We start from the raw sequence: 26,808 nt of genomic DNA, 5'->3' as shown, positions 1-26,808 counted from the left end.
GACACTTATGACTATATTCTTCTAAAACATGAAACCCCATGCAATAGTATAACCCTTTATGAAACCCATGATTACATCCCTTCACATCCTGAAAACCCACCATAATACCTAGTAAAATCCTAGGTAATATCAGTCCGCTGCTGCCGTTGCTTATATGCCTACTACCAACTTCAGGGAACAAAGTATAACTATTGCAATGCGATGCAAGGATAGTTTTTATTTCTAACACTATTCTATCAACATAGACATTTATATTGCTCGTCTGGCGTTATAATTTAAATTGAAGGAAATAGCTCAAGATGACAATGTTTATCAGATGTTTGACAGAAATGGTTTGGATTTAATCTAAAACTTCTGCTCTTCAGCTTGTCTAAATGATGTACTGAATGTTATGTAATAGTACTTTGTTTTTTACTCCAATATCATTTATGAACTGAAACAGTTATTTTAAAACAGGTATTCACACAGATGTTTGCATTTTAAAACAGCAAATTATTTTGATTTCCCCTGGTTTCAGAGAGGCTACTACTACAATACTAAAATAAGATGTGGATTTTGAAACAACTGTTTTTATACAGAAAATAAAGTTTGTTTTGCTTTAATAAATGTCTTAATCTTTTTTAATACCCATTCAGATAGCTGATTCTATGCCTCAGCCACCTATAGCCTCATGACCTTTAACCTCTACCTGTGATCCCATGATCTTTAATGCCTTATCAGTTAATTCAGGCTTAATTATCTGTGTTGGGTTTAATGAGGATCCTTCAATCTACTTGAGAGGTATAACACAAACATTGCATGTCAAGTATGACCTCACGTGACCTTGACCTTTGACCCCAAGACATTAAACACCTACTAATTTCATCAAGAATTTATGGTGAGTAAGTACATCAAGTTTGGTAAAGATCCTTTTACCAGTATGGGAGATATCAGTAATATCTATATGTGATAATATACGATTTTGGCCCAATAATCATTATACCATGGTCCATTCAAAGCTGTATATCTTTTTTCTGGTACAAATCTGCACTGTAGGCACCTGAAATTCTTAATCTACATGAAATTACGGTTCGATTGATACCAAATATCCTTTTGCTGTATTTACTTCCACCTTCAACCCTAATTCGCTCAGACTATATCTATTTTAACTATACATATTTTACATTACAACTTTAGCATTTTCATGCACTGGTAATTCCTTGGAATTGCATTTCTAGTTTAATTTGTATAATTTGCGTTTATACAGACTTGCAGATAAAATAGGCAAACTTGTGAACTTATGTGACAAAGCTACACATGAGGACAAAAGGCTTACTGCAAATAGTATTTCCTTTATTTAGAGGTTTAAAAGTCTTACAATATAGAGCTCCAGAAAAGATAAAATTCTTCAAAGAAAGGAAAAAAAAACATGCTTTTAACTACGTTGGAAAGGACAATCCTCTCCATGCATGCATAGGGTCAAGGCTTCTCTGAGGGCTTGAGGGTCTGTCCCACATTCTTCATAAGAAACCTGTTGGATTGACCTGCAACAGTCCCACATGTATATAAGGTGGACATTGTAATCAGTGAACATCACTGAAATGGTACAGGTACACTGTGGGAGAGATTTTAGCTGCCAGTGTGCCAAGAAAAAACCCTCAAAGAATCAAATTCACACACACTCACACACATACAGAGCTTGGAAGAGAGCACACAGTAGGTCACAGTCCACAAGCCACTCTCACTGCTCCTGTTGAGGGGCAGTTGTACTACAGTAAGCCTTAACCAAAAAAAAGAGAAAAAACACTGGTACTCCTGCCAACCAAGGCGAACATATTTTCCATTGGAAATTCAAGATGCTTACATCTTGGGGTGAGGGTGGGGAGTTTTGATCTTTCACAACACTGTGTTGCCCCTTTAACTGCACACTGTATGCTTTTTAAGTATTTGTATCTCACCTGCAGCATTGGTTTTCAATCAAACCTTCAGAGAAGCCTTGAGCCATTCAGCATCAATGTAACAAAAAATAAAAATAAAACTCCAAGGGAAATTAAATAATGGGTAGAGAAACCAAAACATTCAGAAAGAGTGGAGTCTCCTCCAGTCTCCCCCCACCTTGAAATCGTTCCAACCAATCTCCCGTTTTTTTTTCCAGAGGGGGCCCCTGTGCCCCTCTCCACTCTCCAGCACTGATCTCACAGCCACAGAGAGGTTCATGTCACAGTGGAGACACTGCATCTTGTGCAACGCTCTCGCACTGCCAGGGACAAAAGAAGCAACAAGTCTCAACCACCAGCAGGATTCCCTTCCCAATTGTCCATGGGCTCAGGTGGCGAGGGGATGGAGTTCTGAGAATTCTGTGCATCACCATGATGCCTCAAAAGCATCACTCCAAGGTTACCATCTGGGGGGAAAGGGGGACATCCTTCTTCGACAGCAATCCTACCTTCTATAGATGTTCCCTCTTTAGTTCGACTGTTTATGTCCACAACAGCAAAACAAAATCGTCCCCTTACCTCAAGTCAACGATTTTAAAAGAACACACAGACAGCACGCTTTGCAAAACACAGAAACCTTCACCATCTCTTAACGGTCAGAAAAATCAGCAGCCTCTTGGAGCAATTTGAACTCTTAAAACAATTGTTTTGTTTTCAAATACCTAACTGAAGAATAGAAGAAAAAAAAAAAAAAAAGAAATGGCAAAATACAGGGACTTGATTTCATTTCATGAAAAATTAAAACAACTTTTGTTTTCCAATTAAGTGGTGAATGTGTCGACCCTGGGGCTTTTGTCACAGTTCCTTTTGGGGGAGATGGGGCAAGACCATGTTTCTTCGATGGCTCAGCCTCTAGTCTGCCTTCTGCAGCTCTCCCGCAGGGGGCGCACACGGGCTGCGCAGGCTCTTCTGAAGCACATGGGCATCTGCAGGCTCTATCCTCTTGTAGTAGTTCTTTTTTGTCTCAATGATCTCAAAGCCAAACTTCTGGTAGAAGTCAATAGCCGACTCGTTGCTAATCTGCACATGACTGCAAGGACAGGAAGCAAATCATTATGAGCCATCTCTTGAGCCTACTGTCACAAGGAGGAATCAAACTCCCAACCCACAGGTATTGCAAGTGCATAGTTATTGAAGTCAGAATTTGTAAACGTGTGGTGACACTGTAGTAACACTGACTGATTGTGAACAATGATACACAAAATCATGACACCCCTATTACAAGTACATATAAAATGTAGTTACACTGTAGTTATACTGGCTAACACATACGCGCAAAGATACACCCAGTCAATCCCAATAACACATTTGTTGATAGAGACACTAGAGTTGGTGAATCTAAATTTGTAATCCAACCTTCCCAAGGTTTGGTGGTGGAATGGGAAATGAGTTCCTGAAATTACGTATTCAGTGGAAAATCAGTAGATGGATTTTTATGATTGACAGATTCACCAAATTATCATGTATCTGAATTTAAAACCCTCATCAGTGAAAAGCTCATGACAGATACTCACAGGTAGATATTATCAAAAGTGCCATCCTTCTCACAGATATTCAACACATGGTTCAGCATCTTTGTCCCTGTAAATGAAACAAAAGTTAAATCATATTCAAAAGATGTGTATCTATGGTATACAAAAGTGAAATGTGGTCATTACCATAACTGCAAGTAAAAAAATCTATTTGCACTGCTGAAACAACTACATATTCTCAGAGCCTTGACATGGGACTGGGGAATAACCCTGCAAATGGTCATGATGCATCATAAAATACTGTGTGTCAGGGTCCTTTCCAAGTTTATATCACATTATCAAAATGACAGTGTTAATGTTAGATTAACACTGTTACAAGTGTAGTCGGTTATTGTAATTCCATACACGGTGTGAAGTCCTCTAGCTGTCCCTTCAGTGTACACTTAACAAATATAGTGGCTTGGATAAAGCCATAAACAGTCCTAGCCAATCAACATGGTGCTCCATGATTATGGAATGAAGGGGAATAATTCGATTGGATGTTAAGCTCAAACATTAACAATCTTTTGTGAAACCTGAACCTGTAATCATGGCCTGCATCTTTGTCCAAATTGAAACAAACAAACAAACAAATAAAACTATTACTACTCAGTCATTCCAGTGGTCTTCTGTAAATGGTTATCAGTCGCCACAAAATTACATCCATTAAAATTTGAGTAGGCACTAGCCAACATTCCATCTCTGTAGAGTAACACACACTGTTGTCGAACTCCTGCAGTGTTTCACATGGAAAAAAAACAGAGAGTCCTAACGCCATGTGAATAATTAGACAATAACATTTATCTAGCGTCATGTACACACAATATTACCTATTCCAAGTCTTCGGTAGGGTGCTAGGCAGCCTAGTGTCATGATGTACAATCTCTTCTGATTCTGAGAGTGGTCTACTCTGCAGCATACAGCACCTACTGCAATATCATTGAAGTAAGCTGGAAGAAAGGTGGTACAATGTTATATCAGAGCAATGCTGAATCCAAAAACAACCTTCATATATCTACAAACAGAGCCATTTAAAACTCATACAGTGAAGAAATGTCAGATACGTCCATTTTGCTTTGAGTTCCACTAAATAGTTGCTGTTCCCATGCTGTTTTAGTTATACCAGCACCAGATATTTACCTAGCTTAGCGAGTTCTCCAACCTCCAGCACATCCTTGTAGAACTTGTCGTTGTAGCTGACGGGGAAGATGACTTGATTCAGTCGCTTCAATTGTTTAATGTTGTGGGGTGTAACATCCCCCAGCTCGATCCGGCTACTGGAACAAAACCAAAACGGTCAATGGCTGAACATCAACAAGACTTGCAGGTCAAGCATTACACATGCACCACTTTAACAAAAAAATGACTCTCTCTTCCACCTTGTCAACCCTAATAGTCAGCCTAGGGACCTTCCAGAGGCGTACGACAGTGAAACTACTTATGGTGGATCACAGTGTTGCTCCCAGAACATTCCCTCACACAAAGCTACAAACAAGCACTGAGAGCATCAAGGTCTCGATTGATTTTAACAAAAGTGCAACATGCCATCACAAACCACTAGGTTAATCCTAGTCTAGACCTGCTCCAGTGCTAACTTGTTACTGAGTCCCATCAGCATCTGTCTTATTGCCACTACTTGACCCTGGCTGCAGGACGTGAGAGGTATTTATAGGGGTAACTACATGCTAAACCTCCACTACGACACAACAGCTGCTTGTCACGTGTGCCTGGCACCACTTGCGCAGCCACCAGATAGGATGTGGTGACGGGAAAGACCTGGCAACTTTTGCAGGTTTGATTTAAGACATCTGGTCCACAAATCCACATAAAACCTCTTGGACACCAACAGTGCCTTGCTTGTGGTTCGCTTGTCTGACCTCAATGACAAGTTTATGGATTTCATTCTGCAGTTGTTTTTAGTGACATGCATTAGCCAACATACTGCAGATTGATAAAATTCCATTTATAACTGATCCTATATAAGTAGCATTACAAAATACTAGACCATTATAGTAGGCCTTGTAAAATGAAATAATGACTGCATTAAGTAAAATAGCATAACTGAGCACCTAATCATTTCATTCAAACCAATTGAAATTAAGTTATTTGTTAACCAATTTATAATACACAATGTTACATCATCCAGAAGGCATGGTACCATTGTACATTGAATAGCTGGCAAACTCATTTTAAACACTTCTGTTTGGATTGGCACCACTTGGCACACTGACAGGTTACTAACATGACTTTCCTGATTTCCTGCAATGCCTCCTAATAAATTAAACGATTTCAAAATGTTTACTTTTGATACTGCAGGGCTAAGTTAACACAGAGCTTTGGTAACTGTGCTATTCAGAGTGCCACCACAACCAAACTGACAGCAGACTGTTACTATAACTGTTATTAATAGCTGGACTAAATGAGGTAGTATCCTACTATTCGGCTTGCTAGCATACGTTAACGTTGTTAGTCGTTGTAACAAAATAACAGGTTGCACCTAAGAAAAGATCATGTTGCAAATAAATTCACCCTTGTTGTCCTACCATCCAACAACGTAGTGCTCAGTACAACAGACTGAGCACAACAGATATTGTTTTGGGGGACACTAGTTAAAAGTAACTTCTGTGAACTCGTAGCTACAAAGACAGCTACAATCAAGGCTGGCTAGTTGGCTAGTAGCTAGCTAGCTAACTTGAGAATTTACTTCAAAACTCCGAAGGGACAATTTAGCAAGCTAGGTAGCTAGGGTAAGCAAGTAAGCCTACATAAATCAATACCGATTCGCCTCTCAAATAGCGTCAACATGACCGAGTATAGCATTCCATACTCCCAAAAGTGTTAGCTAACCTAACATTACAATGAAAGACACTGACATTGTAAATCAATGGACTCCTTAAGGTGTTGAAATGGTAAAAGCGTGGTTTGCTAGCTAGAAAGCCTGGGTGTCTGACTCAACGAATCTCGAATTAGGATTCGCCACACGAAGATAGCACACACCGGTCTCAAGCTTACTACTGTAATGTCAGGTTCATAAAGGCAGTGTAAAAACAAACAACAGTGTGATTAACAATTATAGAGCACAGTGTCGAGTTAACAACTAATTTAAACCAATCGCTATGAGAAATATTAGCTAGCTAGGCTAACTGTGGTGCTGTCGTTGGCAGATTCTTTTGCTACCATTAGCTACCGTTAGCCCAACTGAGCGGAGAGCTTAGGTTAGCTTAGCATTCTATCGCCTCCCCCGCCCCCCGTTGGAAAAAAAGAGAAAGGAAAAAACTTTACTCGTGGTGAATAGACGTGTTTAGACGTAGCTACTCACCCTTTCATAGCGAAAAGAAGTTAGTCCTTGTTCAATATGCAATATGCGTTGAGTGTATTTTATGGTAAGAAAGGGTGATTTGGGTTCAGTTCGAATAATGATTGCCTCCAGAGGTACCCTCCACATGTATGTTGCTAGCAAGCTGGCTAACCGTTCTCCCTCCACAGCCGACGCTGCTGTCAACTCTGACCCCTCACACTTTGCTCCTGGTAGAATGTTTTTTTCTCCTCCTCAAAATGTCGTGTAAAATCAAATAATATTCCTGGATACCCAGTACATGATATTGGCCGTTCTTTGATGAACCTGAAACAAAATAATTACATATCGGCGAAGGGAAAAGTAGATGAACTTTGACCTTTCACATCATGATTTGAAACTGCTTTAAATACGAAAACCCATTACAGACATGTTAAATCTAAAACATAAGCATAAACATAAATCAAATATCCCATATCCCAATTAAGAAAAGATAAATTGGAATCAAAAATCAAATACAGAAGATACAAACGACACAGTCACGTGACACAAATGCATCCCAGTCTAATGGATAGAAGCCACACAGTGCCTCTGCTGTAACATTTTAGAGTTGCAGAATATACTGTAGCTCATGCCACCTTATAATTGAACACAAGGATACAAGGAAGTTTATTGTCACATGCATATAGTTACTGGAAGTAAGAAATGCAGTGAAATTATGTCTGGCAGAAAGGCTAGGCAATCAAGGACATGGGTAGATGGAGGAGAAATCAAAAATAATAAATGAAAAATTCTATGGAGATGTGCAAAAGTGTGTGTTTTGACGTGTGATGAAATAAGAAAATAAATAAAAGGTCTGTAGCATAGGGAGAGGGATGTAAAAGTGCTAAAAGTCTTGTAGGTGTGTGTGTGTGTGGGGGTCATGAGTGCTGAGGAGTGAAAGTCAGTATAGTGTGAGTTCAGAGTTGGGAAATGTTTGAGAGTGCTGAGCAGTGAATGTGTGCAAAGTCAGTATAGTGTGAGTTCAGAGTTCGGATGGCCTGGGGATAAAAACTTCTCCTGAGTCTCTCAGTTCTGGCTTTGTGACTACATAGGCGTCTTCTTGATTTCAGCGGTAGGAATAATCCATTGTTAGGATGAGAAGAGTCCTTCAGAATCTTTTGGGCTCTTAGGAGTACTACTCTTCTGGAATAGATATCTTGTAGAGCAGGGAGTTGAGTTCTTATAGTACGTTCAGCTGAGCGCACTACTCTCTGCAGAGTACTACAATCTGTGGAGTTCCCATACCAGGTGATGATGCTACCAGTTAGAACACTCTCAACCGCTGAAGTGTAGAAGGCCTTCATGATGGATGTAGAAACTTTGAATTTCCTTAGCTGACGAAGGAAGTAGAGTCGTTGTCTGGACTTCTTCAGAACATATTGAGTGTTAACAGTCAATATGTGTGTGGGCTAGGTTTGTGTTTATTCTGCTATTATTTCAGTTGAATTCATCAAGGGGCCCTGTATTGGAATTTTCTCACATTATCTTTTTTGTATTCTGAATAGAAACACTTTCAAAAAAACGTATCCACTGGGGAACTGAGGTTGTTTCGATCTTCACTTATTGGTTTTGCAATAAGCTGTGAGTATCTTTATTGGTAAAAGAGCTATTTGACATAAGACATATATGAAATAAGACATATTTGGTGCTTAGATGTTATTCATGTTTCATTTGGAACATCCAGGTCTGCCATGTACACCTTCGGTTTATGGAAATAGCCTATATTTCATTCGTGAAAATATTACGTTTTACTGTAAAGAGGGCTGACTATTCGAAGACACTGTGAATCTTATCACCTTGAATTATTTTACTACCATATCCAACTCTGTGAGAAACTGTCTCCACAATTACACTTATCTGACCTCAAAGTCCATGTAGACCTCGGACCTAGGCATGTAGACAGGTACGTACTGTCTCTGTATGTATCTAATTGCCCAGATTTATTCTTGAAATTACTCAGATTATGTGATTACACTTAGGTTACAAAAACACTAGTTACCCATCAACAACAACAACAACAACAACATTCAAGTCCTAGTAAAAACATACAGTACATATTATGCACCTACAGATGGCAGCAAGGTCATGTTACACAGTGACAATTCAAAGAATATTGCGGAAATAAACATGTCAAAATGTACCATATCTCAGCATACTCTGTCACTACGAAACAAAACCCCTTAATTTTAGCCCTTATAAATGCCTTACTTTTGACCTTAAAACCCTTTTTTAATTAAGTAGACTAGTAGATTAAGAATTAATGACCTTAAGACATCCTAAAAAGGGGTGCCCAAAAATATCTCAAACAGGAAGTGAGTTTTTAAAGAAATTGAAAAATGCCGCACTCCCCGCCACAAAATTGGCAGCTGATTCAGACACTACCTTAACAACCTCTTAAAGGCACACTATGCAGGTTTTTTCGCTTAATTTACCTTCATTTAACAGCTTCAGAGTCATTGGAATGGTTATATGACTTTTTTTCGGGTTGAATGGTTGCCGTCTCGCTTCTCCCTAGCGCCTGTGAGTAGAAAAACCACCCTTGCAATTGTGGGCCGGCGGGCCGATGGCCTCAATGTCAGGAAGTATAACGACTGTAATGAATTGCTTTACTGCATTCAAATACACATACACGCCAGGCAACGGCTAGAAAAAAGGTAGCGATGGACATTCGTCATGACAAAGCCAGTGAAAAAGAAGCAAAAACTGAGAAAACAGTAAGGAAATTGCCAATACTGCATAGTTTACCTTTAAAAGCTTGAAATTTGGTGTGTTTGTTCCTTGGGTGATCCTAAGACATCCTAGAAGAGGGGGCGAAAAATATCTCAAACAGGAAGTGAGTTTTTAAAGAAATTGAAAAATGCTGTGCTCCCCGCCACAAAATTGGTAGCTGATTCAAACACCACCTAAACAACCTCTTAAAAGCTTGAAATGTGGTATGTTTGTTCCTTGGGTGATCCTAAGACATCATAGAAGGGGTGCCCAAAAATATCTCAAACAGGAAGTGAGTTTTTAAAGAAATTGAAAAATGCCGTGCTCCCTGCCACAAAATTGGTAGCTGATTCAAACATCACCTAAACAACCTCCTAAAAGCTTGAAATTTGGTATGTTTGTTCCTTGGGTGATCCTAAGACATTCTAGAGGGGGTGCCCAAAAAATATCTCAAACAGGAAGTGAGTTTTTAAAGAAATTGAAAAATGCTGCGCTCCCCGCCACAAATTTGGCAGCTAATTCAAACATCACCTAAACAACCTCTTAAAAGCTTATATATTCCTTGGGTGACCCTAAGACATCATAGAAGGGGTGACCAAACATATCTCAAACAGGAAGTGAGATTTTGAAGAAATTCAAAATGGCCACCCATATAATTGACAGCTGATTCAGAGGCCACCTAAACAACCTCCTAAAAGCTTGAAATTTGATATATGTCCCTTGGGTGATCCTACGTTATCCTGGAAGATTACTCCAAGAAATCTCAAACGGTAAGTGAATTTTTAAAGAAATTGAAAAAAGGCAGCACTGCCTATCCACACATTTTGGCAGCTATTTCAAAGGCCACCTATACAACCTCCTAAAAGCATGAAATTAGGTATAAGTCGTGTCTTATAGATATGTCTCTGTTTTAAGCAGACAATACGGCTACACTATGGCTATCTACAGTATATATCCACCAATTGTCTCAAGGATACTATAAACACAGACACTCAAGCACCTCAGGCAGACCTCATAAAAAACATACAATTAAACACACATGTCCCCTGCAACTTCTTAAGACACAGTAAAACACCACACTAGATTACATTAGTCCTAGTCTACATATATTGCATCTATTCACATGCTCTGGCAAATTGGCATAATACTGTGCAAAGCAACCCAGAATCCTAGCATCGGCACTTTCGAGAGCAGAGAGGCTCACCTTTGCTGCCACATTTAAGAGGTTCTCTACAACTTTGGCTGTCTCTGAAGTATCCATAAAGGTGCCCAAAAATCATCTAATTTGGTCCATCCATATTTTTCAGGAGAAGGCACTGACTGGGTAGCCTGCAGACCTTTGGACCAAATGCTAGCTTGGTACACTGCTCTATTTGAATGCTGTATCAGTGCAGCCTGTGTGGGAGGGATATGTTCTATTGAGAGACATATTTGAGAAAACAAGTCCTTCCTGAGATCATTGACTTTTTCAAGATCCGTTTTCTTATTGTAAAGAACACAAGTGTACTTCTCCAGCAATGCAAACATGTTTGATTCCTGGCTAAGCAGTTGAAAAGGATTTGCTGTCATAGCAATGAAGGCATCCTTTACTTCTGGAAATGGTTTCCATGCAGCCCACCCTTTAGAAGGAGTCTGCTGTTCCATAAGTAGCCATCCCATTATCACATAGTGCAATTGTTCAACTACTTCCATCTAAAAGTTATCTGATTGTGTTCCATAGAGCCATCTCTGTGTAGTGGTTGGTCAAATGTCATAACTGGAACCTGGCCAGGATTTAGGTGCTCTGTTAATTCGTTTTACAACATTCATACCATGGCAAAGCTGGCAGCTTTTTCATGAAAGAGAGGAAGGAGTGAGTTTATAGCAGGTGGGTCAGACTTCTTCTGGCTGAAGTGAAGCATCAGTTTGATTGCATGCTCACCCCACTTTTCCTCCTGTTATTGCCCATGCTAAGTTCACCACACCTAAAATATTTTTCAGTGTCTATACAGTAATAATATTCTAACTGTGAAAATGTCAGACCCTATTTTGCCTTATTTAAGAAAATCGAAATTGCTCCTTTTGTTTCATAAACGAACTACAAAAGAAATCACGTGACTTTACCCTTCACGGTAGCATGGTTTGTTTATTAGCCTGATTAGCATTGACACTTAACACTTACAGCTAGCTCTTCATGTGAGTAGAAGCACAACACCAGTTATCCTGACATAAAGGTTATCACCACGCGGTTTACATCACGTTCCGTTATTACAAAAATATGTTAAGCAAATTGCGTATTGATCAGTTAGAGATTAAGCGCCCAAACATGTGACGTCACATGCAGCTGTAGTTCCTTATCACCATGTTACAACAAAAACTCAAAACAATTCAACTGATCCTAAAAATAAGATATGACCACTTGAAGCAATAGAGGGGACCCCAGTGCCTAACATATGGAAGGCATTAAATTAAGATCCCAATGTGCACCGAGATATATTTTTTAAAAAAAAAATCCCATCCACTCCGCTAAACTCTAGGAACGCAACCACTAGATGGCGATGAGATTACTTTCCCTCCCTATAATAATAAACGGCCGTGTCCGTATTCGCGGCGTCAGTCATTAGCCTACTTTGGAGCTAGCCTAATTGAGCACATTGCACAATGACAATGACATCCTTGCAGAGACCCTGTTTAACCGCTAAAACTGTCTTGTTTGTAGAACTAATTTCTTCCGACACATATCAACTTGCAGGACAAACTGCCGTTACTAGTTCTAAATGGATGGTTGCTAGGCCTACCACAGATTCTAGAGCGCTCGTTGCTACGGCCAAAGGCCAGTCGTTAGTTCTATCTCTCCCGTTGTCAAGCGGGCGTATCCCAAGATTCTGATGAACTTTAGCTTTGAAACATCGCTATTTTACTTAGCCTGCTGTCATCCATCTAGCTAAAAGCCACCTCCGTCATATGCTACAATGTTGCAATTTTCTGAACGTCTGCATTTTACAGCTCGGATGCAACGTGGCCGTTCATTTAAACTTCACAAGGAGTTCGGCGAATTAACATACAAGTGTGATACGGCCAAAAAAATGGATCTACTTGTGTGCAAATACGGTTAATGGTCGTTCTAAATTACGTAGGACAATGGGAAATTCAACCAAGCAGTGGAATAACGTGAGATATGTCTCCATATAGGGTAGGCTACGTGATGATGCATAAGGTAGGCCTAATGTTCACGTCACATGAGCCAGCTGCTTGTTCTGTAGGCTAAAAGTATTTCTGTCCCTCCCAAACTGCGTTTAAAAAATGGTGTGTTATGTACTGTAGACAGAATAGGCTAATAATAATAAAAAAAAAACCTCCTGGCAAACCCCCGACACAAACACATGCTTGAAAGCTTGAAACGTCCATACTGTATGTGTAACCCATCTTTTAACTTAGCCTGCTACAGCCAGTGTTGTAAAAGTTCAACTCTTGTTTTCGTGCAGTAGGCTAGCCTTTTTGATAAGCAATGTCATGGGTAGATGACGTGGTTAAGGAGGGCTTTCTGTTCATGTTTATATAAATGTTTTACATAGGCTCAATAATGATAGGCTACTGTTAGGCTTTATTAACCAAAAGCGCACGGGGGGCCTTAAAGACATGTAGCCCAGGGGTCTCAGTTAAGGCGCCCCTGACCCCAGGTGATCATGGGGACACAATTAGCCTAGGGATGCCTTTGTTTGCCTAGATTTAGCGTAATAATTGGAACCCAGCTAGTGGTTCTACATTGGCTAATGCTAACGCTAACACTGGCATAACATTTGGTCAATGACTTGTGTCTTTTGATCTCTGCTCATGTGGACATTTTAGCAATAAACTGTCTTTTGAAAATTATTGAGTGATTCTTCCAAAAGTTTTAAAAAATATTTATGTTATGCATACATAATAATTAATTAACTTCTCAGATGAGGATTCATTTGGGGAGTCATTCTGACCATTTTAAACCTGTTTTCCCCCTTTAAAGCTGTATAAAAGGCATGTAAGATTATTTTCATGGGTTATCTTGCACATATTATTTGTTAACCATCTCTATATATATCAAATGTAAAATAATAAAAGTAGCAAAATAAACCATGATGCCCAACTATGTAATGTTTTATTATCCTTGGGTCGTTTTAGGCGGCCATCTTGGATTTTCCCTTAAAAAATGACCTTAATGAACCAGAAATTTTGGGCACCCCTTCTCAAATGATGAGAGAGCCTAAATCATAAAGTGTGTCTGTACCAATTTTGGTGCATCCACCGCGTAACAATTAGGCCCTTTTGTGTTGATAATCCCCCCTATAAAGCACAACTACTTCTCAAACAGTGTTGCATTCAGAAGACTAGCCTGTTAATCAGTCCAGCAAAGGAAAATAAACGCTCTACTGGAGCAGATGGGACCGGGGTCTTGACCATGCGAGGGTGCCACAGACAGACAGACAGACAGAGACAGAGATTTTGTGCTTTATAGATAGATAGAATCATCACAGTGTTTCCATTCCAAATGCCATCGACGTCAGTCTTGGCTATACCGGGCTATACAGGCTACCCCAAGCACTGTTTGACATGGCATTTTTGCTTATTTAACGCTTTACGCTAGACTAGGTTTAGGCTAAACGAAGACACAACAGTGAGCCTAATTTATCAGTTTATCCATTTATTAATTTCAACAGCAAATGGCCTGTAGGCTACTACGGCTCAAGTCCATTGGTAATGCTCATGTAGGTCTTCAAAGCCTCCCAGAACATGAGTAGGCTAGAACACGTAGGCCTACTCATAAGCAAAGATTCTAGAACAGAGCTGTTCCTGAACTGTGGGCCTACTTCTGTAGCCTACTGTAAAGACTGTAATGAGTAGAACTAGAGCCAAAATGGCTCCGTTTCATGTTTACGCAGCCAGTGTGCGCAGCAAAGCAGCAAGTCACCTGACTGTTCTCGCATCGCAAGCTGCTCATATTTTTCTAGGGAGAGGAACAGTACACTTGATCTTTCTCATACTCAAAGGTATCGTCTTTGCTATTTTAAATAATATTTTTCATGTATTTGTCTTGCTTGTATGTAATTATAAATGTTTGCCTTCGGTTGTGTAGAGAATTAAGCGGGCTGACAAACGTTATATCGTTACGCTTTGCAACTAACTAGGTGGACAATTCCTCGGTTTTTCATTCATTGCTGACGCTTCCAGATGACCTCGACTAGCTCGGTAGCTACCCTGTAGGCTACCTAGTATGATAGTGAATACAGTTTTAGATATCAACTGTTTAATACCAATATACGATACTTAGCTACAGTATTTGATAGAGCGCTAGAGGAGGTTGCTGTAAACTAACAAGCTGAATACTGAAATGTCGACATTGCTTCAAACCATGAAGGGTTGAAGTTAGCTAACGTTAGCGTTTGTTAACGTTAACGTGGATGTTGGTTAGATGAACTATCGTTGTTGCGATGACCGCTATTAAAATATTATCAATTATAATTTAGAAAATGTAAACCCGTCCCCAATGCTGCGTGTTGAAAAGAACATGGAATCTTCCAACAAAATGTAGAACTAGTTGGCCTTCTAATCGGACACATTCGCTGGCTAGCATCACTAAATCTAGAGATTTGTCCCCAATGATTCACTGCCTTAGCCATCCACTGACATTTAACGTCAGATAGCTGGTGCTCTCTATGCTAGGTAATGTTAAAAGAGAGATGTCATTAAATTGACAGTCACTGTCAGATTCTGTAAATAATGTACGGTCTAGTGTTAAAATACAGCGATATTTGTTCGAATTAAAAGGGACAGGTAGGCCATCAAAGGTAAAAGCTAAGTGAACGGATGTTTAGACTGTGATCATGTGACTTCAGTCATGGCTTTGCTGCGGCTGACTCCACGTCTTCAAAGAATCGTGACTCGAAAATATCTCGGTTGTTATCCATGGTCACAATGGTGGTTTATCTGATTATTGCCCGGCATTTCATTGTTGACTCGCTAATTTCGCTATTTGTAATGTGATGCGATTGAATCTTTTTATTCTTTAGGAAGCCGAGGCATGTGACAGGTCTGTCGTATGGTCTTTGTCTAGTAGGCTCTACCGCGCAGCATTGCAATTAACACGGTGATGTTAACCGTGTGCAGTGCACCTGTCACGACCTCCTCAGATCCACACACTAATGTGGAATGTTTAAACATTTTCAGCCTCCGATTATATTTAAAACGGCGGCTTCTAATCACGGCCCAGTTTTTATTAAATAACAAATGTATTTATTCTGGTCGCCTAGACTGTTGCCATTTCTTTGCATTTTTTAAAAGGCTGTCTGCAGTGTTTCAGAGGCCATGCCAATTTAGGGTTCCAGTGTGTCCTTGAGGGTATGGGGTAGCTGATGAAAGGATTTTAGATGTCTGATGACCAATGTCATGTGACTAGGTTGGTTTGAAAACCTGGAAGTTTGACTTCTGTGTGATTCTTCCCCTCTGTTGAAACACTATGGATTTGTGGCTGATGCTGCAATATTGGGATTCTCCAGACTAAAACCAAACAAACATAACATGCGCACATCCATAAGCAGGTGATGGATAAAAAAGTGAAATCGTGAAACATAGGAAGGAATATCCGCAGATTCCTCACACAAGCCCCCCTTTTTGTTTATTAAAGTTACACCAAAAGTAAGTGGAGCCTCAGTCTGATGAAGAGCTTACAAGGCTCGAAAAACGCTGCTTTTGGTGTAACTTTAATAAACAAAAAGAAAGGGAGCTTGTGTGCGGATATTCCTTCCTATTTTTTACGATTCTCCAGACTTAAGACACATTTAATAGTTAAGACAGTTACTTAATGTATTTGCCGGTTGTCATTAAGCACAGCCGTACCTAAAATGGCTAGATGTATGAGCTGTTGGCTGAATGCATGATAGTTTACTCCCTTTTAGCACTTCCCTTTATCCTATGGCAATCTCAATATTTCCCCTCCAGACAGGTTTATTTTTTCACTTCCTTAAACAACTCCTTACTTTATGATTCAGTCATGTGCCTTTACCATGTGACTGATGTGTTCATCTCTTGTGAGTAGGACCTCGCACATCTGCAAGTGTTAACTCTGGATTGGAATTCCTTATTCATTTTTGGACTCAGAGCCTTGTGATCAGCAGCTTATCAAAAGAAAGGGAGGAAGTACAGTTCTCTTACTGCATTGCATTAGCTGAATAGTGGACTTGTTTGTGGCCAGTAATTTCATAAAAAAACATTATGATAAGCAAGGCGAAAATCTAAAAACAAAATAGATAATAAAATAATAGATGTTTGAATTCTTTGAAAATGTTGTAGTAAGATATGTGTTTTTAAAGGAGCTGCAGTTGCAGTTTTTTTATTATTATTTATAAGAGGAAGGCTGTTATTCAAGGCCAGACAGGCAGGGGAGCTGTTTGAGAATTCCCCCTTTAGATCATCTCTGCTGGGTTTAAGATTAGCTTAGTGAGGCTTTAGGCTAGGGAAGGACAAATAGGGCACAAGGAGAGGGTATGCCCATCTAAAGTAATGAATGAATGATGTGGTTTTATGTTTGTTCATGAGTGTGCTCTAGTGAGTGATGAATGATATTAATTATGTAGGTAGTGTGGCATGACTTGTGAGCGGTGAGTATTGTTTCCTGCGTGGAACCAGAGATGTGTCTTAAAGTGACTGAGCACCTGCAGGATCTATGTTGTGGATTAGATCTGAGCAGATGGTTATGTGTGTGTCTGTGTCTGTCTGTGTACACACATGCATGTCCTTCAGTGTAATGCGAATTCTGCCGCCTGTGTGTGTGTGTGTGAGTGTGAGAGATGTAGGCCCGGATGTGTGTGTGTGTGTGTGACATTTTATCCTGCTGCCCATCTTCTACTGCAGCAGAATAAAGAATATTGCCATGGTTACCGCTCAGGATGCCAATAATGCTGGATGTAGTGTTGGCAGGGTGGAAATCGGCTAATCGGATGAAATTGTTTGTCACTGCCGCTAGTGATCGTTCCGTAGTCCGTATTCAAGAGTGCTCAAGTGGAGAGAGGGAATGCACCTGTGTGTGGGATACCCCACTGGGATTTTGAAGTGTAGGCCTACATATTGAACTGAATGTCCAGTACTTAGTATGTAATTTGATCAATACTTTTCCTAGCACTAGTGATTTTATGAAGTGAACTGTGAAAATGTAAATCAATCAAAGATTTAGCATCTAATGGGTGAAGCGTCCTGTTGTGTCCTGTTTCAGTTCATTGCCCCATCAAGTTCAAGTTTATTATCATGTACTCATAAAATTAGGATCTAGTTGGCTGTTTTTAATCATTTCTGACAAACCTGCAGAATATTATTTGCTTTACTCTTGCTGTTTTATAACTGAGACCATAGGCAATTAGTTCAGATGATCATAAATCAGTTAAGGGTGATTACTACTGAGTTGGTCTGGAAAACCATTTCTCCCTCGTGTCACAAAGCACACAGATTTTGGTTGGATTAATAAAATTGCTTCATATCTTTAAAAATACTAACAATACTAAATGTTTCTTGTAATGTGACATGGTAAAATATAGGTATCTTTCTCTGCTCAGTGTAGTGAACCATGAAAACGCTCAAGCTTTCTCTCTTGCAGACTCACTCTTTCGGGATGGACTTCTCGAAGCTGCCCAAGATTCGCGATGAGGAGCGGGAGAGCCAGTTTGGATATGTGCACGGAGTCTCCGGGCCTGGTTAGTCAATTCTTTCTGTAAAGATAAAACATTATTTGAATTAAGATTTTAAATGAATTCGTGACTTGTATGTCATTAGAGATTCACCGATTGCAATTTTTGGGCCGGTTCCGATTTCATTTCTTCTAACCATCACGCAAACACAGGGGAGAAGAAGTACTAATAGCGATTAGGTGCTCCACCATATATGAAAACCGCGCACGTCTGTTTTGCAGTGAAAAACTTAAATCCAAATTCCGGTTAAATGCATCAATTAGGCTATAGAAACTTTCAGAGACAGCTGATTCAGTATTCAGAGCATCAGTTTTCTTCAATGTAGGCTACATTGTAGGCAACTTTCTAATAGGCTATAGTTTGTTCACTTTCACGACATCCACTTCTCAATCTGCTAGGCATAGCCCTAGTCTACGTGCAGTAAATGGTTCTAGTATTTTTTAAGTGGAGTAGAACTACTAGGGCTAGCCTACTGTATGTCGCTGCATCTTGACATCTTATTATCATGTAGCCTATGATCGCTAAACTTTTTTTTATTCTTTTTAATGTCGCAATCGGTTATCTACGTTCAGCTGCGCTTGTGGTTCAGCTGTGGGCACGCAATTAGCGGCAGGGATGGGCGGTGATGAGCGATGTTTAGGTAACCTATGAACTGACAGCTTAGTAATCCACGCAATATGGCAAAGCGCAGCGTTCGCTGCATAGAAAAACTCAATAGCCTATTAGCGCTTTCTGTGTAGCCCTACGTCCAGCCCTGAGTGTTGACCTGGTTGCTAGCTTCTTCAAACTTTGCAAACTCAGCTGGGTGTTACAATTGCAGCAGGCGAGTGCATTTGACCGGCATAAAATCGGCATGTCTTAGACTGACCGGCCAATCGCCGGTCATGGCCGATCACTGAAAATCGGCCAATTCCGGTCACCAGCCGATCTATCGGTGCATCTCTATATGTCATAAAAATTAATGGCTTAATATCTCACATAAATGTCAATTAAGTTGTTGGCCTCACTGTAGGCCTACTATAATTTAAAACATATTTCCTTCTTTGTTACCCTATAGTACCAATGTAATTTGTGGAACAGCCCTGTATGATTGCTTATTGATTAATTGATTATTGCTTGATTAATTGCTCTTTGGGTATGTCTGACTGACGGTTGGTTTGTTTGTGACTATCAGTGGTGACTGCCTCCAGCATGGCGGGAGCAGCCATGTACGAGCTGGTGCGTGTTGGCCACAGCGAGCTAGTGGGGGAGATCATCCGATTGGAGGGTGACATGGCAACCATCCAGGTGTATGAGGAAACATGTATCCTTAAGTCAGCGTCCACATGTGACATGTTTTAGCATCTTTTTGATCCATAACTCCTAGCAATGAATTATTGTGTTGCGAAACCTCTTTGCTTTTTCTTTGTGTAGAGTTTTTGAAAGACAAAGGCAGCAGATGGCAATGTAAGGGTTTGAAGTAGATGTTATATCACATGTGGAAGAATTGATTTAATGCAGATAAATCCAAATACTCGTACCTCTGTGTCAAAACTAAATCAGAATTGCTCAAAAGCATGTTCTATTTCTTATACAGAAGAATGATCCTGCTGTTTCTGGATAATGCATCTGGAAACATTCATGATGTCTTGCAGCTGCCTTTTTCCCTTGTTTTAATTAAACAATGACGCCAAGTATGAAAATATAATGCATCCAATCTGCAAGTGATTGTGACGTTCCATTTCTACACTGCTAAACAATGGTTGGCGCTGGCCCAAGAATGGAGAGATCTCAGTGTGTCATAGGGAATAACATCTAGTCATTTACATTAGTCTTTGTCATTGCCTTTTTACCAGGATTGTCTGTCGCTGGAAACCTTAGTCACTTTGCAGTTTGTTTTCAACTGCAAAGTGGCTTGCCAAAAGCATTATTCATTAATGGAGGTGACATTTTGCCACCAGCTCAGTTCTGTCCATTACGAAGAGAACAGGTCACTCAGTAATGAAGCCAACCTATGCGGTTTTATCTTGGCTCTGCTTTTCCGTGCCAGACTTTTGCCTCAAAAATCATTGAGATGACGAGGTGCACACCAAGCCACTGTGTGTTTCCCAGTATGCAATAAACTATCTCCCTGTCTGCATGTCCAGGCCTGTCTGCATTCATATGCTTCACTGTGTGATATAATCTAACCCAGATCACCAGTAGTGCAGTGTGCCAGCAGTGCAGCGTGTGTAGTGTGTGTGTGTGTGTGTGTGTGTGTGTGTGTGGGGGCCAGCTCTTTCCCAGCGTTTTCCTGAACCCCCCTGTAGCGGGTGTGTCTGTCGGGGACCCTGTCCTCCGTACGGGGAAACCCCTCTCCGTTGAGCTGGGGCCAGGCTGCATGGGCTCCATCTTTGATGGTATCCAGCGACCACTGAGGGACATCAACGACATGACCCAGAGCATCTACATCCCCAGGGGAATCAACATCGGATCCTTGACCCGAGACATAAAGTGGGAGTTTACCCCATCCAAAAACCTACGAGTATGTGACTGATCACAGTACTAAAAATATATATGACTGCAATGTGCATGCTTGTTTATTGTTTGTATTGAAGGCAAATATGCACATATGTTTCTGATTGCTGTGGTTTTATGTGGTGTAAATAATCAGTATTTTTGTGAATGTAAACCTCTTACCTAATTATAAACCTTGATCTCTACAATTGTCTAGGTCGGAAGCCATGTTACAGGAGGTGATATTTATGGCAATGTCTTTGAGAACTCCCTCATCAAGCACAAGATCATGCTGCCACCACGAAACAGAGGCACAGTTACATACCTGGCACCCCCTGGGAACTACGATGTCTCGGTGAGAGGCAGGGGTCCTACAAGTTAGCTTCACTAAGTAACATGTACCACTAGACAAGAGCAATTACAATATATTACATTTACAATGCGTACAGCCAATCCAATGCTGTGCTGATCACAAAGTGTTGGAATTAAGGATGCATGAGTATATCAGTATATACCGTAAGCAGCAGCTAATTGAAAACTTACAAAATTAATTACTGATATTGGCATCGGCAGACACTGTATTAACATGTCTGCCAATGTGCCTGTCTGATAAGTTGTCATTCGAACATCATTCAAAGCTGTTCAAATAGAATGAGTTTCACACAGTTGTTATTTTAGTTAAATGTACAAATGTTAAATGATTGAATGTTTGTGGCATATCTTGTCCAAATTGCTATGATGTGTGATGCGATCCCATCAGGTTTCTTGAGACTATGTCTATAACAGTCAACATTGATCAAGCTACAGTAAGGAAGGAGTTTTTGTGTGAAGTGAACAAGCTAACTACCTAGAATACTGTTGCTTTAAACACTGGGCAGTTTGAGTCACTAGACATATAGAGTCCACAGTTGTCCCTAAACCAACTTTGTTCTACAAAATGAAGAGTGCTGCTCTTGAAGAGAAACAAGCATGCATTTGCGAGCCTTGCTGACGTCGGGTTCTGTGTTGTGGTGTGTTAGGATGTGGTTCTGGAGCTGGAGTTCGAGGGAGTGAAGGAGAAGTTCACCATGATCCAGGTGTGGCCTGTGCGACAGGTGCGCCCCGTCACTGAGAAGCTGCCCGCCAATCATCCGCTGCTGACCGGTCAGAGGGTGCTGGATGCCCTCTTCCCGTGAGTCCACACAGTCCCAGTCCATGGCATTTGACTATGACAGGAGTTCATGTTTTGAGTTTAATGAACATACCTCTAAGTGTAGCTATGCCCAGCTGCTGTGTCATAAAGCAGATGTTATGGGTAGTTACATAGCTTAAACTACATATATTGTCAATATGAAATGAAGTATATTCTCTGTGATTCTGTTATCTTGATGTCATGAGCTTCATGTGGGTTTTTTGCCTGTGTGCAGGTGTGTCCAGGGAGGAACCACAGCCATCCCAGGAGCCTTCGGTTGTGGCAAGACTGTGATCTCCCAGTCCTTGTCCAAGTATTCAAACAGTGACGTTATCATCTATGTAGGCTGTGGAGAGCGTGGTAATGAGATGTCTGAAGTACTGCGAGATTTCCCTGAGGTCCGTTCCTTTATGATGTCACTTCTATCACTATGACAACAGCAGTATGCGTAGAATTTGATTGGGCCTTCAGTCTGAGTGATGGTGTTGTTGTCCAACAGCTGACCATGGAGGTGGATGGAAAGGTAGAAAGCATCATGAAGAGAACGGCTCTGGTGGCCAACACCTCCAACATGCCTGTGGCTGCTCGTGAAGCCTCTATTTACACAGGTAACAGCCAATCAAAAATCACCAATTATGAAAAATAACTAAAACTCCAACTTGGTACCCAATGTTAAGTGTTTTTCCGTGTTTTTTTATTACAGCTATAGTTTTATGATTGAGCTGTATTTTGCTGTATTGTGAAAACTTGAAACTCATAACCCCAAATCGAGTTTTAGTGAGCTAGAAATAGTTGTTGATTCATGCTTTATGGTGATGAATAGAACACTAACTCATGCATTTGTTTGTGTGTTTATGTTTATGTGCGCTTGTCTGTAGGAATCACCCTGTCTGAATACTTCAGAGACATGGGCTACAACGTCAGTATGATGGCTGACTCTACCTCTCGCTGGGCTGAGGCTCTGAGGGAGATCTCTGGGCGTTTGGCTGAAATGCCTGCTGGTAAGACCCTCTCAATTTTGCAGAGTACTCATCGAATCAATAGACAATATGTCCATGGTGTTAAAGGAGGACCTGGATAGCATTCAGCATTCAGTTCTGTACTTTCTAAAACATTCAGGTGCCCTGTTAGCACAACTAGTACTAAAAGTGCTTTGGCTTTGTTATCTACTTATTACGTTAATACTAAAAACAATAGCTTTCCTGACGCCCCTTTTCAGAGGAATATGTGGTTAAACCTGTTTGTGTTTCTGTCCACAGACAGCGGTTACCCTGCCTACCTGGGTGCCCGTCTGGCCTCTTTCTACGAGCGTGCCGGCCGCGTGAAGTGCTTGGGCAACCCTGAGAGAGAGGGCAGTGTCAGTATTGTGGGGGCGTAAGTACAGCTTTCCAACACTAGAGGGCAGCCTCCCTCTTCTAAGCCATACCTCTTGTCTCAGCTGTTCCATAGAGACAGAGATTGGTCTAATCATTATAATTTCCTCTTTCAGTGTATCACCTCCTGGTGGTGACTTCTCAGATCCTGTGACTTCTGCCACCCTGGGTATTGTGCAGGTATATCATAATATAACACCACTTGATCATCAAGGGATTCCCATTGGTCAGGCTTGTAAAGTATAGTCACAGTTCTCAGGCACTGGAATTCAGGTGTGGGCTGGGCTGTTAGAAAATAGATTTGAAGATTTGATAATGGATTATCATACCAAATGCCTGTAGCGGGATAGACGGTTTTGAAAATGTCTTCAGGCGTAGAGTAGAATTTTTTCTTTGCTTTGCTTTCTACTGCTGCTATAAATCGTGTTTGTGTGTGCGTGTCAGGTGTTTTGGGGTTTGGATAAGAAGCTGGCTCAGAGGAAGCACTTTCCCTCTGTCAACTGGCTAATCAGTTACAGCAAGTACACGCGCGCTCTGGACGAGCACTACGACAAACACTTCCCCGAGTTTGTGCCACTCCGCACTAAGGCCAAGGAGATCCTGCAGGAAGAGGAGGATCTGGCTGAGATTGTGCAGCTGGTCGGCAAGGTAACTGCGTCTGTACACGTGTGTGTGTGTGTGTGTGTCTGTGGGTGGAGAGAGCTAAGTGTGTTTTGGGTACAATTGGAGGGAGTGACTGCTGGTTGTTCTACGCAAGGGTTATGTATGCTTCTGTTGTCCTTTGATGACGCAATTGTCATGATAAATAACGCTGCATTGTCATTCACATACCGTGGCCTTTGGTTTCATGGGCATTGTTAAAAGTGTTTCTGCCTTCTGTCTCTTTCTGTCTCTTCCCCATCCTCCGTCTCTCTCTGTCTCTCTGTCTCTCTCTCTCTCTCTCTCTCTCTCTCTCTCTCTCTCTATCTATCTATCTATCTATCTATCTATCTATCTATCTATCTATCTATCTATCTATCTATCTATCTCTAATTATCTATCTATCTGTTTCTCTCTCTCTCTCTCTCTCTCTCTCTTTCCATTCCCCCTCTCTCCTATATATACATTCTGTATAATAGGCCTCACTGGCTGAGACCGATAAAATCACCCTGGAGGTAGCGAAGCTGATCAAGGATGACTTCCTGCAACAGAATGGATACACCCCTTATGACAGGTGGAACATCTCACTCACAAATACATAAACACACATTACACCTGCTGCCCTATGTTTTACATATACTTTGTATATATCAGTGCTTGTACAAACAACATGCTCAAGTAACCTGTTTACTTACCAAATGCGTTACACTCTCTGCATTATTTAGTATGACAGACATACATTCATCATATTAATGTCGCTGTCAGATGTTTTGGTGTAAAAGAATTTTGTGAAAAAATCAGCTCACTGATCAAAGAGTTTTGGATATCACTTTTTAGGCAGACTATCTACAGTCAGTAGTTTTGTATATATGTATGTGTTTGTGTTGTTGTTGTTCTTGTTATAACCCTTTCTTGTTGCCCTCCACAGGTTTTGCCCCTTCTACAAGACGGTGGGCATCCTGTCCAACATGATCGCTTTCTATGACATGGCACGCCACGCCGTAGAGACCACCGCACAGAGCGACAACAAGATCACCTGGTCCATGATCCGCGAGCACATGGGCGAGATTCTCTACAGGATCAGCTCCATGAAGTTCAAGGTACAGGGCCCTTCCCTCCCATGGGTAGTTGGGCAGCCCAGTTCCACACTCCTGAGTGGAACCTGTCCAATTCAGACCAGAACCTCTCGAGAGTCAGTCTCTGAGTTTCTAAGTGTAATACTTACATTCTTTGATTGAAAATGTTTGCTCTATATGTGGTGGTGACTAATGGAGGTGGAGAGGTGGTAACTGGAATTACAGCCTTGTATGGATCCCAAGTACCCACGTGTTGAGACTGTTGCCAGGCCTGTTATGCGTTGTTGTATTCTGCCCTCTGTTGCTCAACCAATGGCAACAGGAGAATGGGTCACGTCCTATAACTAAAAGAATGTTTCCCATTGTTGTGCATCAGCCATCTGGATGTCACTATAAGACACTTTCTTGGAAAGTTGTTGGGTTTGAGTGAAATAAGCTGGACATCAGTGTGGGATGCAGTTTAGCAAAGGAAACCAGTGTCCTCTTCCTTTATATCCCTGTCAGCAGTATTCAAACAGCAGAGAGTACATCGTGAGCATGGTTTCTCCGTACTTATGCTTATTTTTCTTTATCGCCTAGAATAATGACCACCCTTGATATTTTCCACCTCCTCTGCCAGCCTGTATCATCTCAGACTGCTGTGTTGCATTGCTGTGTCTGTCTGGTGACCCTCTCGCTCTCCCTCTGTTCCGCTGCAGGACCCTGTCAAGGAAGGAGAGGCCAAGATCAAGGCTGACTATGCCCAGCTGCACGAGGACATGCAGAACTCCTTCCGCACCCTGGAGGACTGAGTTCTGACCTGACCTCCCCTTCGACCTCTGACCCCTCTGGGGCAGTGCAATACCTCTCCCTCCTCCCGCTCCTACTCCTCCACTTCCCTGTTCCATGTCTCTCTCTCTCTCTCTCTCTCTCTCTCTCTCTCTCTCTCTCTGCAGTGGACTTTCTGTTGCAGTGTCACACATTCCACTGCTTTACGTGTTTCCAATCTTGTGTGTGTGTGTGAGTGAGTGTGAGAGATCCTCACCAAATAAATATGTCTCTTTTTTCCTGCATGGGCCAATACCTGATCTAACCCCCAGAATGTCTGAGAGCGTGTTGGTGTGTGTGTGGTTTTTTTTTTTTTTTTGTGAACTTATGTGTGTCTGTGTGTGAGTGTGTCTGTTGATGTGTTTTGTGAGATCGTAAAGTCGATTCCCTGTCTTTCACCTGCACTGCCCCCCTTCTCCATCCCCTGAACACAGTCATGTCTTCTAGTTGTAGCTTTCACAATTCAGTTGGTGTAATTATTTCTCTCTTCCTCTTCTCTGTACAGAAAATTGATAAACATAATTACAAAGCAGAGTGACTATATTTATTGCGGGCTGTTTACGTGGAAGCCTGCATTGTTTGTTTTTTGTTTGTTTTGTTTTGATGTTTTTTTTTCTTATGATTGTGTTCTGAACGTGTTTGTCCAGTGTATTTGTCGTGAGTGGAAAACTGTTTCTCTTCTCAACACTGCTCATGTACCAGATGTTTCAGTCCCAAAGAATAAAACGCGGACAATAAAGGAATCAGACGTTGGGTTCTGTATTTTATCTGTGTGGTCATGCATGCACACCTTGCCTGTGTGAGGGTGTGTATGTGTGTATACACCTCTTTCTCATTTTTGCTCCTTACAATACACACCTGGAATGCTGCAACTCTGGTACCTCACCTCCAACAACCTGCCAAACATAATCAAATCCCTTGGTGAGAGAACAGTCATGAGGAATAGAAATCTGGTCTTACTAAGTTTTACTTCATAAAGTAGCTTCATAAAACCATAAGGTTGATAATAGTGAATCAGGCCAATACAGGCATCAACCATAAAGC

General features: G+C 41.0%; 2 protein-coding genes across 3 annotated transcripts; one reads left to right on the top strand and one right to left on the bottom strand.

The window, feature by feature from the left end:
* Positions 1-1,311: 1,311 nt before the first annotated feature.
* Positions 1,312-7,012, bottom strand: naa50 (N-alpha-acetyltransferase 50, NatE catalytic subunit). Of its 2 annotated transcripts, none has more exons than XM_048267152.1 (5): positions 6,807-7,012; positions 4,628-4,761; positions 4,318-4,437; positions 3,491-3,557; positions 1,312-3,006 (listed from the first exon to the last, which is right to left on the bottom strand). In XM_048267152.1, the coding sequence occupies exons 1-5, from the start codon at positions 6,812-6,814 to the stop codon at positions 2,829-2,831; spliced, it is 507 nt and encodes a 168-aa protein (XP_048123109.1). In that variant the 5' UTR covers positions 6,815-7,012; the 3' UTR covers positions 1,312-2,828. The 2 variants fall into 2 exon arrangements, with proteins under 2 accessions (XP_048123109.1, XP_048123108.1); XM_048267151.1 differs by having other exon boundaries at positions 4,628-4,764; positions 6,807-7,008.
* A 7,425-nt stretch (positions 7,013-14,437) lies between these two features.
* On the top strand, positions 14,438-26,507 carry atp6v1ab (ATPase H+ transporting V1 subunit Ab). Its single transcript, XM_048266770.1, has 15 exons — positions 14,438-14,536; positions 18,133-18,229; positions 19,398-19,526; positions 20,512-20,726; positions 20,916-21,053; positions 21,718-21,869; positions 22,105-22,267; positions 22,369-22,477; positions 22,748-22,870; positions 23,129-23,243; positions 23,359-23,422; positions 23,687-23,890; positions 24,361-24,455; positions 24,810-24,981; positions 25,656-26,507. The coding sequence occupies exons 2-15, from the start codon at positions 18,148-18,150 to the stop codon at positions 25,746-25,748; spliced, it is 1,854 nt and encodes a 617-aa protein (XP_048122727.1). The 5' UTR covers positions 14,438-14,536; positions 18,133-18,147; the 3' UTR covers positions 25,749-26,507.
* Positions 26,508-26,808: the final 301 nt, after the last annotated feature.

The sequence above is a fragment of the Alosa alosa genome, chromosome 16 (genome assembly GCF_017589495.1).
Source record: "Alosa alosa isolate M-15738 ecotype Scorff River chromosome 16, AALO_Geno_1.1, whole genome shotgun sequence".
In the NCBI taxonomy this organism is placed as follows: domain Eukaryota; kingdom Metazoa; phylum Chordata; class Actinopteri; order Clupeiformes; family Clupeidae; genus Alosa; species Alosa alosa.
The sequence above is the reverse complement of the archived record's forward strand: the minus strand, read 5'-3'. Positions and strand labels throughout refer to the sequence as shown.